Source organism: Gavia stellata, chromosome Z (genome assembly GCF_030936135.1).
Source record: "Gavia stellata isolate bGavSte3 chromosome Z, bGavSte3.hap2, whole genome shotgun sequence".
Taxonomy (NCBI): Eukaryota; Metazoa; Chordata; class Aves; order Gaviiformes; family Gaviidae; genus Gavia; species Gavia stellata.
In genome coordinates, this window is record NC_082637.1 from 3223892 (window position 1) to 3239576 (window position 15685).

General features: G+C 44.4%; 1 protein-coding gene across 1 annotated transcript in view; it reads left to right on the plus strand.

Moving 5' to 3' along the window:
• MYO5B (myosin VB) overlaps window positions 1–15685 on the plus strand; it is a 152707-nt gene that overhangs the window by 88383 nt on the left and 48639 nt on the right. The window contains exons 16-19 of the mRNA XM_059833394.1: window positions 187–284; window positions 3212–3298; window positions 12334–12445; window positions 13671–13882. Of these exons, the coding sequence (XP_059689377.1) occupies window positions 187–284; window positions 3212–3298; window positions 12334–12445; window positions 13671–13882 (509 nt within the window). The remainder of the gene's footprint in view (window positions 1–186; window positions 285–3211; window positions 3299–12333; window positions 12446–13670; window positions 13883–15685) is intronic.

The window sequence follows — 15685 nt, forward strand, 5'->3', positions numbered from 1 at the left end:
TGGAAGCCCTGAACCCACCAGTGTCTTCTCTGAATTGTTCCTGGATGTGCTGGGCTGATGGGGAGGTTCACGCTGTGTCACGTCCAGAGGTTGATACCGTAGGTGGCTTCTTGCAGTGCCTGCCAACTTGGGTTGCGCGGTACAGCACCTTCATCCCTCCTTAAAACGAGTGGTTTTGTCTTTCAGTTCCGCAACTCGCTGCATTTGCTCATGGAGACTCTGAACGCCACCACCCCGCACTACGTGCGTTGCATCAAGCCAAACGACGAGAAGCTCCCCTTTAAGTAAGTGGACTTTCAGATGAGCAGCTGTGTTCGGCATTATAGCAACAGAGCGTGCTTTGGACTTTTCCTCTTGCTGAAGAGATTGCCCCTCTTGTGATGTTGTTCCTGTAAGTGGAAGGTCCCAGTAGCTTGCTGGAGTCAATTCTCTTGGGTTTCATTATGTGGTTTTTGTGCCCCTGAAATAAAGACTGATGGAGGTCCTAGTAATTCATAGATGTACTCTGCTAATACTGAGCATCTTTGTTTTGCAATAGTAGGGTCTTTGTACAATTTCATCTTAGAATTGCTTTGATTTAAATAGTTATAGTACTAAACAGTGAAAAGTAGCAAAGAAAGGAATGAAAAAGTGGAGATAAGTAGTCTGTTTGCAAAACGGCTTGTAAAATGGACAGAAATGTCTTGGTGCTTCCAAAATAGATGTGGAAAAAGTAAAGACGAGACTTGTGTCAACTTCGGGCAGGTTTCCAGGTGGGTGAACAGCTGAAGCAAAAAGCCAGTCTTGATCTTCCTCTGTAGTTCAGAGGTGTTATCGCCAGCTGCGAATGTTGTGAGCGAATAGCTGTCAGCCTTCTTTGACCTCTTAAATAATGTATTTGTGCCCAATTTTATTCCCTGTAACTCCAAAAAAGCTTGGCCGTTAGTATGCAGGGACCTCATAGATCTTGTTGCAATGCCTTCTAAAGGCCCTGGCATAAACTGTGGGTGGTGACATTTAAGAAAGCGGAGTTATAATTGTGACCTGTAAGCAGGGAGGCATTGCCCTCCAGCTGATCCAATGCAGCCTGAGTGCTCCCGATGAGCACGGTGCCACCTCGGGGTGCAGAGGTGGCTCCAACAGCATCCTGCGAAGGAGAACAAAGCATCTATAAACAGGCTCACCCTTGGTCGTGGTATGCTGGTGGATACGTATGCACCAGGAAGCTTCCCTGGCTTGGCCACTGCTCTGCCCCATAGCTGCCCCGGCTTTTGAACACAGCAGGTTGGACTAGAGACCTCCTAAGGTCTCTTGCAACATGCATTAGTCTTACTCCTACTTTACATCTTGGTGCAAAGGTAAGGTTTGTTTCTTAGGGAGGTGAGGGGTGTCAGACTTCCAGCCTGGAGGAAGCATTGGCACCACTCAGTGATATTTGCTGTGTCTGAGGTTGATTCCTCATGGAGAAGACTTTGAAGAGAGAGGTGCAAGGGGAATGCCTGACTTCAGCTTGTACCTTTTGACAATTTTCCTTCCAAATCCTGTTTCAGGCAGGGTTTGTGATCTCTTACTTGAATTTCCAGGCCAAAAAGCGACCTGCTATAGGTGCTTCTACCTGCCATGGCAAGGAAAAGGAGTTCATAATAATGTGTATTGTCCCAATTTTAACCTTTTTATTTCGGTCTCAGCCCATAGCTGGAGTTGTCGCTACAGAGAGTCCTGGCTTTCTGTGCTGATAAATCACTGCAGCCGCTCTGGTCGCTGCATTTCGCCCCCCGAGCAGGGCCTGGCTGCGTTGCAGAAAGTTCTCCTTGTATACCACATAGATTGCCCTGGGGTCTTCCCAGACTGAAGCTTCCCTGTCCATCTACCAGTCCTGTTTATTATTTATTGTTATGGAAATTGTACCTTTGTGGATTCTTCCTTGAAGTGAGTGACAGCCGAGGCTGGATTTTCCACCCTGCATTGCGGTTGCAGTGCTGTAGCAAATAACTTGCTGTAGACTTTACAGGTCTGGGGAATTTAAAAATGCACGAAGTACCGGGGGCCTATTTCTTATGCTGCTTTTGCACAGCAGAGGCCGAGCAGAATTATTCATGCAATCTTGACCTGTGGGTGTAAATATTTTGGGCTTTCAGGAAGGGACGAGCAGGTACCGGAGAAGCTTTTGTTCCTTACATCTGGTCTGGAAGCCTAACACAGCTATGGACACTTACATCTATGGACATCTACATCTTACGAGTCCAAGCTTGATCCAACCACCTCTTCCAGGGTCCAATGGCTCGAGCTGAAGAGCTGAGGCCTCTTTGTGCATTTGGTGTCGGGGTGGAAGGAGGGAGAAGGGATGGGCAACGCTCTACTCGAATTCACTCTGCAAAGACAGACCGATCTGAAAGTGCGTTCATGTCAGGAACCACAGAGCCCATTTCCCAAGTGTTCAGCTGGATGTTGGCGCGAAGTTTTTCAGCACAAATTGCTGATGGAGATGAGATGCTAGTGGTAAGGGGTAATGCCAGCTAAAAAGAGGAGGGCAGACAGCTGAGAGCATAAATACCTTGAACTTCCACATGACACCTACCAAAGCCCTTAGTCTGGAACATGAGCACCGCTCTTCTTGGTATGCTTAACGATCTGCAAACCTGTGGGACCTGTTAATTACTTGGTTTTGGTATGGAATTTAATATATCAGATTTATTTTGCTGTTGAATTGGATTTCTTTCTGGAAATATGTTGTTGCCCTTATAGCTGCAGAAGTGATATTGTCTGGTTCATCAGGCAGCTTGTGATGGGGTAGCCTGTTCCCTTCTTTATCGTAATTGTGTTGCTTTACATAGCTGGGTAGATGATGGCTGTAGAGACTAGTTGCAACAGATTGTCATCTTGTCCCGAAAGTACCGCTTGGCATTGATGGTAACACAAATAGCAAGGTCCGTTTGCACTTGAAAAGCACAGCGTCTTGTGACATGGAGAGAAAAGGTGTGACATCTGTGCAGCCTGTTCCCAAAGCAAGGCATGGGATTTGTGGTTATACTGAGGTTTGCAAGGGAATGGCTACGGACAAAAGCTATCCATGGATGTATGGTTTTCTTCAGCCCCTATACTAATGATGGGAGCAGAGCTTTTTTCCACAAATTGGAAGCTAATTCCTGTCCCCAAAAGAGTCACTATCAGGTGTGTTGATGATGTGGGTTCCTTCTCACTGTGTCAATCTCTATCCTAAATATAATTGCAGATTTGATCCGAAGAGAGCAGTGCAGCAGCTGAGAGCTTGTGGAGTGCTGGAGACCATCCGCATCAGTGCAGCTGGCTTCCCGTCCAGGTACCGTGCTGGGAATCTGGTGTGGCGTTGTGCTGCTGGCGTGCTTTACTCAGCAAGTTCATTATCTGTGGTGAGGGAGGGAGAAGAAAACACCAATGTTTTCAGGACAAACAGAGTTTATTTAGGTTGGTTTATATCCAGGATAGATTTTGCCCTTTTTATTTTTTATTTTATTTTTTTTTTATTTTGCAAAACCCCCGTTAGGTCCTGGGTTCCTCCAATCTAGGAGATTCGTTATCAAGTGATGAGCAGCAAAGTGAGGCTGCTGGAGGGTGTGTTGTGTCGTGTCCAGCATTTCAGCTGGTGCTTTCAGTTTGGTCCTGAGAAGTAATTTGATGTGGTGAAATCTCTGAAAACGCTGGTGCGTGGCAGATAAAGGAATCCAGCTTTGATCCCGTATGGAGGTGGACAGCCAATAACAACATAAGGTCTCTATACCCTCTGCATCCAGCTTGCCTGGGAGCAAGCGTTGCCCTGGAGGACTTCTTCCCTGCTTGCCTGAAGCTCCCTGTACAAAAGCTCCTTGCATGGTACAGTTTTTTTCCTTTCTTTTTCTGGCTTCAGACACCTGCTGCAATAGTAATTTTCAGCCAAAACATTTTTGGTTATACTTGCAGAGAAGGAAAATAAGGGTTGTAAATTATTATTGCAGACTTTTGCACTACACGTCGAAAGCATACCAGGTTCAAACTCTCGTGTCTTAAAAAAGAAAGGTTATGGGTGGTGTGGCTCTTGCTGATTGCGATACAAAATTCAAAAGAGGTTTTTAGGGCTTAATAAATCAGAAAACATAAACTATAAATAAGCCCTGAAGATGACAAGGGCAAATAATTCTAAAAATGCATCAATTGCATTTTAGTGCCAAGCAGTTTTGTGTTAATGTCAGCATAGCCATCAGCCTTTTTATATGGAACAAAGGAGTTATAAATACGCTCAGTAAAGAGTCGGCTAAGCGTGATGTTGAACGCCATGAGAAACTCCCTGTCCTGGTTTTTGGGGAGGAGTGTGCTGCCTTACCAGTTATTCTCATCTTCTGCAAAGAGCTCCTGACAATTGATGGCAGCTTCTGCGTGTTGACATGAGATGTCTCTGCTGCACTTGGCCCATGTAAAACCTCTGTTGGCCAGTGACCTCCATGGACAGGCAAAAACTGGTGATGGGGTCTCCGTGGCTGGCTGACCTCAAGTCCTCAAGAAAAAGGAAATAAAAGAAAAAAAAGTTCACAGAAACCTATTTCTCTCTCTCCTCTGCCAGGTGGGAGGGTGGCAGAGAGGTGAATGGAGATTTGGGTCCTCCTTTTGGGGGTCTGGCCCTGCTAGAAAACCCAGCCGCCTTTGCCTTCCATCTCTGACGCCTTCAAGGCATTTGTGGAAGTAACTAATAAAAAGTTGCTCCTAAATTACATGACCTCTAAGCCCCAGCAAGAAATTAAAAACCAGCCCACGGGCTCGGGTCTTTTGTACCTTTTTTGTTAAAGTATCTGTAGGGCTGCATCTACCTGTCTGTCCTCCTTGCACTGCAAGCCCTAGAGCAGTGAAACAGCTGTGGTTCCCTTTGGAAAAGGCCACAGAATTGCAGTTTTATGCTCCTTAAGCAAGTAGTCATGCTCCCCAGTGCAGTGGGTACTCCTGGCTCTGCAGTTGTGAGTCCCAGGGGAGGTTTGGGGAAGCTCTGACTTTTGAGGGTTGTCCGTGGGTTTTCCTACTGGTCTTAGCATAGCTGCAGGGATACCTTGTTCCTCTCCATTCATAATTTTCCTAAAAAGCTGTAGCATTTCTCTATCTCTGCTCACTTCACTCTGCAGTTTAGACCCTGCAGCACTAAAATCAATGTATAATTAGTAACTGGGGAGGGGGAGCAGAGGGGAGAAACCACTGCAGCACCTGGAGACCAGTGAAGGTCTATTTACAGCTAATAATTGACCGGTGCAAAGACTGCTCCATCCTGAAAAGCTCAAAAGCGATGCTTTCATCTCTGCTTGCATGCTTTTGGTTATGAGGTCTTTTTTTCCCAGGACACTAAAACTCTTCCATCACTGCAACTTGTCAGCTTTTCTTCTTCCCCCAGGGAAAAAAAGGGTGTAAATAGCTATTTCAGCCTTTCAGAGTGACCTTCGCCAGTTCAGTGTTTGGGATGCTTCAAGGACAGATTTTTGTTTATTTTAATGTTTCTAGAAGATAACTGTATACAGCAACAACTCTGCATGAAGAAAGATACTCGCTTTGGGTTTTGGTAGCTCTTCACCCTCCTTGGTTGTAAAACTTGTGTTTTGAAAAGCCAGACCCAGGAGTTGTGCAATGATATTGAAAGAGGGTGAATAATCTGTATATTTGAATTGGCTTTATAAACCAGCTTGGCAAAAGCTGCTTCCACAGGATCTTATTTTGTGGGAAATGTAGTAGATGTTTTAGTTCTTTCTGAGTTTTTACATCCATGAGATCTGTCTCAGTTTTCATCGCGGCGAGCATTGATTATTCCTCCATATTTCCTTATATTTTTGAGATAAGTCGGTTTATAATGGTTGATTAAGAATCACCCAAAAAAGGAGGGTCATTGCTTTAAATTTAAACCCTATGTGAAGGCTATAAATTTAAACCGCTTAAAATAATCATGCAAAACTTGATCTTTGTGAGTTTTGTTTCACTTGGGTGTAAGCAATTTACCTTTAGAGCAAGAGGGAATTTTCAAAATGTCTTCTCTCAAGAGAAGTTTGATTACAGAAACAGGAGAAAACATTTATTTTCATCCTGTAGTATTTAGATCTGAATATTTTCCAGCATACTGTCACAAGAGTAACTTCTGAGAGGGATGTGGCCTTGGGTCAGAGATCTCTGGATAAAGGCACTTTCTGCCATTGTTTCATGCCTCTCCATCACGGTTACTTTATGGGTTGAAGAATCGAATGTTTTGAGGCTTTGATAATTTTTTTTACCTGGTTCCTTTAAGAGAAAAAATAAGTTTTAATATACTTTTTAGTGTTCTTCAACCCACGTAAGACATGATACATTCCCGCTGAAAGATGAAGCCACACACTCACCAACTTTGGGTACGCCTGGTTTATTTTATCATTTCCATGGTACTCTGCATTCTGCCTCTATCTCAAGTAAATTGAAAATATATCATTTGATTTGAACCGTTACGCAGCAGTTAAGAAATGTATTTGTTAGTATGTACATAAATGACTGTGATGAATGGACTGTCTTAGATGTGTAGCTGGTAAATCTATCATCAACTTCCATGGGTAAAGCATGGAAGATGCCTCTGTACTATAAAATCATTCATCTTCTGTATAGAAATTGGCTACATAAAGATTAGCCTGTAGAGAATTAATTGGTGCAGACCTCCATTAATAACAAAATACTCTTTAAAACAAGTTTTTTAACTTGTATTTTGGCAAAACTCTACTTTTCTCTTTTTGCTGGTTCCGGTGGTTTCCAGTCAGTGGTACAACAGCGGTGGTCTCCCACCGTGCAGTCCCTCTGAATAACGTTATCACTGCAAGTCTCTCCAAAATACTCTTACTGTAGTTGTTATGTATGAAATTTATTGTTTAAGTATTTTTGGCATTTGTCAGCTTCCTCTGGTTGCTGGAGCTGACTGTCAGATGCAGCATCTCTGTATCAGTTCAGTATGAAATCACAGCTGCTAAACTCTATAAACATTAAACACTCGTAATTGAAATGTATCATGGGCATCCTTGGGTATCAATTTTTTTTTTAATAATGTGCCTTTAGCTGTCTTGCAGTCATTTCAGGGAAACAAAACCTGTAAATTACTCTAGCTACCAGCAGTTCTGTTTGCCCACTCCCCCCACTCCCAACAAAGGTAATATGTAAATAGAGGGGGTTCCCCCCCCTCATTCTGCTCTTTGAATGTATTCCAGATAATTTCAAGCCATGCCAGCCTGCATGTTTTAGAGCTAATTGAAAGGCAAATCTGTTCTGCTGCAGTAAACAAGGCAAGAGACATTTTCTCTCTGAACCACTGTTTCTAAAATAATTTCATGTCAAATCTTGGCTCAAATATTCAACCTGTGTGCCCTCAAATAGGTTTCGGCTCCTATAGAAAGATCAATATAGTCCAGCTCCTTACTGCTTAAAATATTGATCCCTTTAGGGGACGGTACCACGTGGTGCTGGCAGGATTTCTCACCCGAAGCTGGGTTTGCTCAGCACACGGTCGCTGGGATGGTCTTGAGTGATGGGGCGATGAATTTATTTACCCTTAATGGAAAGATTTTGCATTCAGTTATTTTAGGCCACCGAAAGAAACCATTTTATGATTAAGTCGTAAAAGCTTCAAGCTCTTATTATAGTCCTCCTTTCAGCTCTTCATTCAGTGCTGCTGAAATAGCATTGCTGTAATCACCCAAAAACAATAGGCTGGAGATATTTTGGGCAGTTGCTGACTGCTTGGAGAGATGCTTTTCAGAGGTTTCCTCAGGAGTCAGAATTTCACCCCCGGTTTCTCACCCGAGCCCTCCCTTTAATTGCGAGGTTGTAATTAATCCAGCTGGCTCTTCAGCACGAGGGCTGCTCTCGGGTTCGTAGCCCCATGATTTTGGGCAGGAGTAGCCCCTTTACTTTGCACCCAGTTGTAGTTTTGTGTAAAGCATCCGAATCTTGGTTTTTTTAAACCACAGATACAAGGCTTAATTTGTGGTGTGTGTTACAGCTTATTCCCTCTGTCTAATTCCTGTAGATGACAAAGAAATTGCTGGGTTGACCAAGTCAAGCTGGGTTGTGCTTGATCTCAGCCCTGAGATTATTTTTTTTTTTTCTCGGGAAAGTTTCAGTAGTATCTGTACAGTCCTTTGTGCCTTCTTCTCCCTCCTTCTCAGATGTGCAGGTACAAAAATCCTCCTGGTTACAGCTCTTCATCTACACCACCTGTCTGGATCTTATAACTTGGGTAATTATAAGGAACTGTATTTACGTAGTGGCCCTTGGTGGTTTCCAGCTCCTAGCAGTAAGGCGTGCCCATGTTGTGTGACAGCATCCTGAAAACCCAAGGTCTGCTTTTAATTCAATACCTGGCAACAAGTTGGATCACGGAATCACTAAGGTTGGAAAAGACCTGTCAGGTCATCAAGTCCAACCATCACCCCAACCCCACCATGCCCACTAAACCATGTCCCGCAGTGCCATGTCCACACATTCCTTGAACACTTCCAGTGATGGTGACTCCACCACCTCCCTGGGCAGCCTCTTCCAGTGCTTCACCACTCTCTTGGTGAAGAAATTTTTCCTAATATCCAGCCTGAACCTCTCCTGGTGCCACTTGAGGCTGTTTCCTCTTGTCCTACCACTTGTCACTTGGGAGAAGAGACCAACACCCACCTCACCACAACCCCCTTTCAGGCAGTTGTAGGGAGCGATGAGGTCTCCCCTCAGCCTCCTCTTCTCCACACTGAACACCCCCAGCTCCCTCAGCCGCTCCTCATCAGACCTGTGCTCCAGACCCCTCACCAGCTCCGTCGCCCTTCTCTGGACACGCTCCCGCACTGCGGTATAATCTTCCCGTAATCTCTCCTGACCTGCTAAGCTGTGGGGTAACGTGGCACAGCTTTTGTCTCGTGCTGGGAATTGCTTTGTGGTCTAGCCAGGAGGGAAATAAGTGTTGTTATTTTTCTTTTTTTTCTGCTGAAGATGCAGATGTTGAACCTAAAAAAGTAAAAAAATAAAAGACGTGCAGAAGAATACAAAAAAGCGTGTGTGCACCAAAGCGTTCAGTATTTCTGCACCAGAGAGATCTCTCTTGTAGGGTTGGGGCATGTTTGTTTCTCTCAAATCACATAGTTGTAAGGTAATTTTATACTGCTTTGAACCTGAAGTGGTTTAACCAGGCATGTTACATTATATCTGAGTGTTTTAATTGTTCCTTTCTCTGGGGGGGGAATCCTGTAACAACACCTCTGAACCCCCCCAGCTTTCTTTTGCTCATTAACTGGGACTGCAAATATTCCAGTGAAACTCCTGATGGACCAGCTGAGCCCTGGCATGGCAGAGCTTTTGTCTTGATATTCTCTGGACAATAATACAAGCAGTGTGATCTCAGGACTGTCATCTCCCATTAAATCAGCGAGGGTGGCGAGAGTGGCCTCGCTGCAGCATGGGTGAAGCGGAGTTGTGCCGTGGAGGTGCAGCGTTTGGCTGTGAACCTCTGGGAGATGCGGATAGTGGACTACAGATACCACCAGCTCAGCAAAACACCCCAACAGCAATCAGCAAGCATATTCCCTGCCACTTCCAATGTCTCATGTGAGACTTAATCCTAAAAAGTGAGTTATGTTATTTATATTAAAGATGGACTCGAAGGGAAACAAGTGGAAAATCAGATTTTACCACCTTGTGAAATGAAAGCGACAGGCTCTGAAGAAAGATCCTCTCTGAGGTGACTTATGATCCATTTTTAAGGAATTTCTGCAGGTGTTGGGTGGGTTGGTTTTTGGTGTGTTGTGGCTTGTTGTTGTTGTGTGGTGGTTGGCTTTTTTTTTCTTTTTTTTTTTTCTTTTTTTTTTTTTTCTCCAGGTTGGACTTGATGATCTTACAGGTCTTTTCCAACCGTAGTGATTCTGTGATTCTGTGTCTGACTCCTGTTTGAAAGCAGCTGCGGGATCTCCATCTCTGTCTTGATGCAGGAAAATGATGGATTTTGCTGCTTTCTGCCCAGCTTGGACCCGTGCCCTCAGTTACGCCTGTTGCCTCTTTGCCATCTGCTCTTTGCTGGAGGAGCCCGGGTGGCACTTGCAGGATGATTTCTTCCTCTGAATAGTAGCAGTTAATAATATCAGCCCCTAAAGTGACTCTGGCAGGTGAATGGAGATACGCCCTCCTTGCCTTTTCTCCTCCCCAAGCTCTCCCTGGCTTGGGTAATACCTGAGCCAGGCAGGAGGTCTCCAGCATCGCGCGCTTGGCTGCGTGCCTCGGGCGTCGCGTGCTCCGCTTCTCCCATCGGGTTTGATTTGAAGCTGCGTAAAGCCTCAGACGTGCTTAAAATGAAAACGGCTTTTATTTGCACAAAGCAAAAGGATTAAGGTGTGGGTACAAAATGGGATATGCATTATAAAATGAAGGCATTTAGAAAGCAAAGAGGAGGCAAGTTTAAGCTTAAACTTTACGTGACATAAGCCTGTAGTCTTGCGTAATCTTTGTGTTCAGTTTTGCTGTACCTCACCCTGGAGAGATATGCCCATAGCAGGTATCTTATTTTTTTTTAGTGGTAATCCAGTACTTTTGGTCATTTGAGGATGGGCAGCCGTGGCTCTCCAGCCCCAGGACTAGCCCATGTAGATAAGGATGAAATGTTCATTAAATCTGGTTACTCCAGAGCTACTCTGAGCATGGGAAATCCTCTCATCACAATTTCCTTCTTGCGCCTGTCTTCAGGAGCCCTCCATCTTACCTTTTGCTTCAGGAACAATGTTATGGACTCTCTCTAGATTTTGGCATTCCCATATTCTTTGCAAAAGGTGTCCAGGGTGCGATGTGTCCATGCAGGAATTGCGTGGCAATTCCCAGTCCCTTAGTCTAGTTCCCCTAGTCCATTTTTTTTTTTTTTCGCTTTTTCTCTCTTCTCATTGTAAGCATTTTCTTCTGCTGTGTTCTTTAATTAGAGTATTGCTTCTAATCAAACTGGCTTTTCTCCCCTGCTGCATTTTCTGAACTGATGTGAAACTGTGTTGGGTTGTGTATTTTGAAATAAGTGTTGTACTTCTGGTACGCCTGCGTGGCCACATATCCTAGCTTCCAGCCTTCAAGAAGTTTCGTTAGAGTATTTTCTAGAGATGGCAGCCTTGAGCGCGGAAGGTGCTCGGGTGGTGTGTGATGTCTCACCCTGCCCCACCACTACAAACTGGCCAAGTGTAAGGACCCATCACAAGCGTTGCTCTGACACTTTGCAATTTGTTTTGCCTTTCTTCCCACCTCTCTTAATCCCTGGAAGTGGAAAATGAGCAAGAATTGGGTGTAATAACACAAAAACGAAGGCATGCATGGGGCTGCTGGGCAGAGGAGGAGATGTTTCTGTATGGCTGCTCTTCATGCAGTGTATTCTCATCTTGGCTGCCAGAACATCCATGGGTGCGGATCAGGCTCACAGGTAGTTTTGCTGAGTGAGGGCAGGAATCAAAATCTCTGCAACTCTCTCCCATCTTCCTTTGATGTTTGTTATGCATATTTTTTTTTTTGAAATAACGATGGCTGTACTTGACAGTACTGGAAATGCCTAGTGTTTTAATTAAAAACTCAGGTTTTGAGGGGTTCATAACTCACTGTGTTAATTTGGAGAACGCTGAAACTTGGCAGATGCTGAACCAATTTCAGGATCCAGTCTGCAGGCTCTAAATCTAACAGTGGCGGCAGGAGATGATATTTCCTAGCAGTAAGATATAGTGCTGTAATTCCTTTAATTAGCGTTGTGTGTTTGGAAACTTCGCTGCTGGTGACAGTGAAACATCTTCCAAGTGGCTGCTTTGTCTTTTCAGAGTCAGAAGATTTTGTGTTTGTTTTAAGGGTCTCGGCCACAAACCAGAGCGATTAGTGAATGAATTGATTCAAATTCATATCCAACAGAGTTTGGAAAAGCATAGTAAGGAAGAGTTTCTACTTGATTCATTATCTATCACCTCATCAAGATTGCTTTTTAAAAAATTTTTGGTTAAATCAGGAGATCCATGATCTCTTTAAAATGAGCATATCATTTCCAAAGGGTACAGCGTTGTTGCATTGGAGTGGTAAAATGCAGCAGCTTGGGAAGCACATCAGGAGGAGTGAAAACAAGGTGATCCACGGCCTTTTTGTTCCAGGCTAGAAATGCCCTGATAAGGGCTTCCAATGGCAGGGGAGGGCTGAGACTGGGGGTCAGGTTTGGGGTGACCTAGCTCCTTTCAGGTGGCTTCAATCCATGCTGAGGGTAGTGGTGAGAGATCCCTTAGTATGAGTTTCATATTTTGACTCGTCCATGACTCCAAATGCTTTATATTAAGGAAACAATGCCCAGCATGCAGACTAATCCTGTGTATGCTTTGCTTTCAGATGGTCCTACCATGACTTTTTCAATAGGTATCGTGTTCTTATGAAAAAGAGAGACCTCTCGAAGAATGACAAGAAGCAGATCTGTCAGACCCTGTTGGAAGACCTCATTAAGGTGAGCTGGGACCACATCTTTGGCAATGAGTTTTACAGCACACAAGCTTGTGACTTTGATATGATCTGAATTGGTCTCCTTGCTCCTACTTCACCTGCTGCTCGTGCAGGTGCTTGTTCAGCCTAGGCAGCCTGGGGCTTTTTCCAAAATGAGATAGTCTCGCAAGGAGGTAGCATGAGCAAGCGTGACATAGGATGTTTTGATTGCAGTCGAGCTGGACATACCGTTTCAGTGCTGGTGATGTCCAGAGTTTCTTATCACCGACTGTACACAAACAATTTGCCATCTCCAGAAAACTCATCCTTCCAACCCCTCCTGTATTTTGGCTAGCTATAGCTGGAGCATGTTTTGGAGGTCCAGCTTTGGATGCTGTGTACAACATCATGAACTTTAGTCAAAAGTTGCTTCTGTCACCCTGTCATTAAATGTGTCTTTGCACAAATGAGTAAGAGAAAAATGCAGTAATTGCCTTATCTTGATGTGTGGGAGACTTTCAATGGTCACTAATATGTAGAAAGTCCCTATAGGTTGGGACTTTTTCCCCTTAGATGTGTAAGCAAATAAGAAGTCTTTGCTAGCCCCCCTTAACAAAACTGCACTACTCGGACTCGTGTGCATTATTTTTAAATTGTAAGTGTGCACGCAAAGGTTTCTTCCTGTTGTTTTGCTGTTGAGGAGCCCTGAACGCACACAGCGTCTTAGCCAGGTTTTAATTTTTGATCCTTGTTTTCCTCATGGGATTTTGAGGAATTTACTCAATTGGGTTCCTCTCTGCAAAGGCCGTTCTCCTTATGCACCAAGTGTTTGTCTTAGCTGCAGACCCGTTTGCAGTGCATGTGTGAATTTGCAGATGTAAGCCTTAATCTTTTCAAGAAAGAAATCTTCTCCTGAAGTCCTCTGGCATTGCATTGCTCTATTTAACTTTAAAAAAAAACAAACAAACAAACAAAAAACCCAAACCCCCCAAACCAAAAAACATTCAATATTCATGTAAATATATGGAACTTAAGACTGAGTCAGTGTTGCGTTCCTCAATGGGTGTGTAGAAGCTCAAGTAGTTTGGAGTCTAATAATGTCTTCACCACCCAATTAAGAAGAGATGTGAGCTGAGCTGATAAATTTGAATCTAAGTGGGGTTTTTTATCTGTATCTACTGAGCAACATAGACTGAAAAAAGATAATGTTTGCCTTAATTAAATTTAGTTTCCTTTATGCTTTTGAAAAGGATCCAGACAAGTTCCAGTTTGGACGTACCAAGATCTTTTTCCGTGCAGGCCAGGTGGCATATCTGGAGAAACTGCGAGCAGATAAGTTCAGAGCTGCCACAATCATGATTCAGAAGACGGTGCGGGGCTGGCTGCAGAGGGTCAAGTACAAAAGGCTGAGACAAGCTGCAGTCATCATCCAGCGCTACACGCGTGGGCACCTGGCGCGGAGGTGGGTCCTAGGAAGCGCTCTGAGGAAGGGCGAACTAGGAGGTCAAGGGGAAAACCACTTCTGGGTACTTGTATTCTCAGTCCGTTCCATCTTGTAGACCTTAAACTTGGGGGTTTTGTATGAGAAACATTGAAAATGCTCTGCATGGGGTGTTGCCTTTCAGCCCTGTGAAAACAAGACCCATATTGTGCACATAGGTACCACTATGGTAAAAGTTGCTGTGCTAAAGTCAGGACTTATTTCTGGCCCCTCTCCCCAGTTTTATTTGGCGGCAAGAGATCAAAATTCTCCATCTCAAACTGATTTCGTATCTATATTGATTTAATTTCGCGGTTCTGGACCAGGGCTATAGTCATAGGCAGCTGGGCTCTAAACGGATGACTGGAGTACTCTGAGATTTATCTAGGTGAAAGTGTTTCACAGAACTAATATTTTTCTGGGACTACTTCTGGCAAAGGGCCTTTGGGTCGGCCAGTGAGCACTTTGCTAGTTGGTATGCGCTCCTCTTCTGCAGGGACCGGATTTGTGCCTCCTTGGTATCCAAGGGGAGTTCTCAGAATTGATTTACTGTATCTGTTGTAATGAGAAAAATCACTCTAAATCACTGGCAATGGGGCTATATACAGTACAGAATTATAGAGGTCAGTGTTTAACTCTGTGTGCAGGAACCTCAAGCTTCCTCGTGTCGGTGGCTTGCTGGGCTTTCTGTAGATAACGCTGCACTGGAGAGTACACTGCTGGTAGCAGATGTGGGGTGGGTGTGAGGGAGAAGTAAAGCAATGTAATAGCATCCCAACACCCAGGCCACCCTGCATCTTGTGCCCCTTATTCATGTCAAACACCGCTGTTCTCCTGCATCTAGCCAAGATGGCTTCAGGCACTCTGCCGATAGGATCAAGGAGTGGATTTGGGTCCTTTCAGCTTTGTTTCCCTTCTTGTTTTCTGCTTAGAGAAGCTGTGGTGTGTTAGCTATGTTGCTCAGTTTTGAGCAGCGATGTTCTTCCTGGCTCTGAGTTAGCATCTGTCCACCAGAAGTGCTGCTACCTAATCTGCAGCCCAATTAACTCTGCTTGCACTTGGGCAACATGAGATGCTGCCTGTCTGCTGCAAGGCTCCTGCACAGTCACTTCTTCGCTCCTGATTGCTGGATGAATTTTGATTTCTATCAATTATTGAAGCAAATGGAGGTGGAGAACTTCCATGTTCCTTCCAAGGATTTCCTCTAAATCATGCTGTATTTTGGAAGAACATCAGAGATGCTAACTGAATTTGTGGTATTATTTGTGCTTGTGAAAGGGATGAGAAGGTCTCAAATAAGCAAAGCTGGGCAGTTTAGCGACTTTTGTTTGAAACTGAGCACAGGTTTCTCTTGTCCTCAGAAGTCCATGTACTTCTCTAGGCTTGTGGCTGCAGGTCCCTCTCAGCAGTCTTGCAGCTCACTTGAAGACAATGCAAATGGGACCTAAGCAATAGGAGGAAGGTTAAGAAAAAGGGGGAGCCAGTGATTAACTTGAGCCTCTCCGGTGGGCTCTCCATGCACACCTACAGACTTGGACTCTGTATTTGACTTTGCATCAGCCAACCATTCCTCTAAGGAGGGGAGGAGAATCCATGGTGATGTCAAAGTGAGGGGGTATGAGCTAAAAGAGAGGCTGGAAGCAGATGTGCAGAAACCACCTGCTGCAATGTTTCTTCAACATGATTTTTCAGTTCACCTCTTTGGGCTGATTTTGTAGGGATAGATGTCATCTGAATAACTGCTGTCTCCTCTTTTTGGAAATGGACCATCCCTTGTCCTCTTTA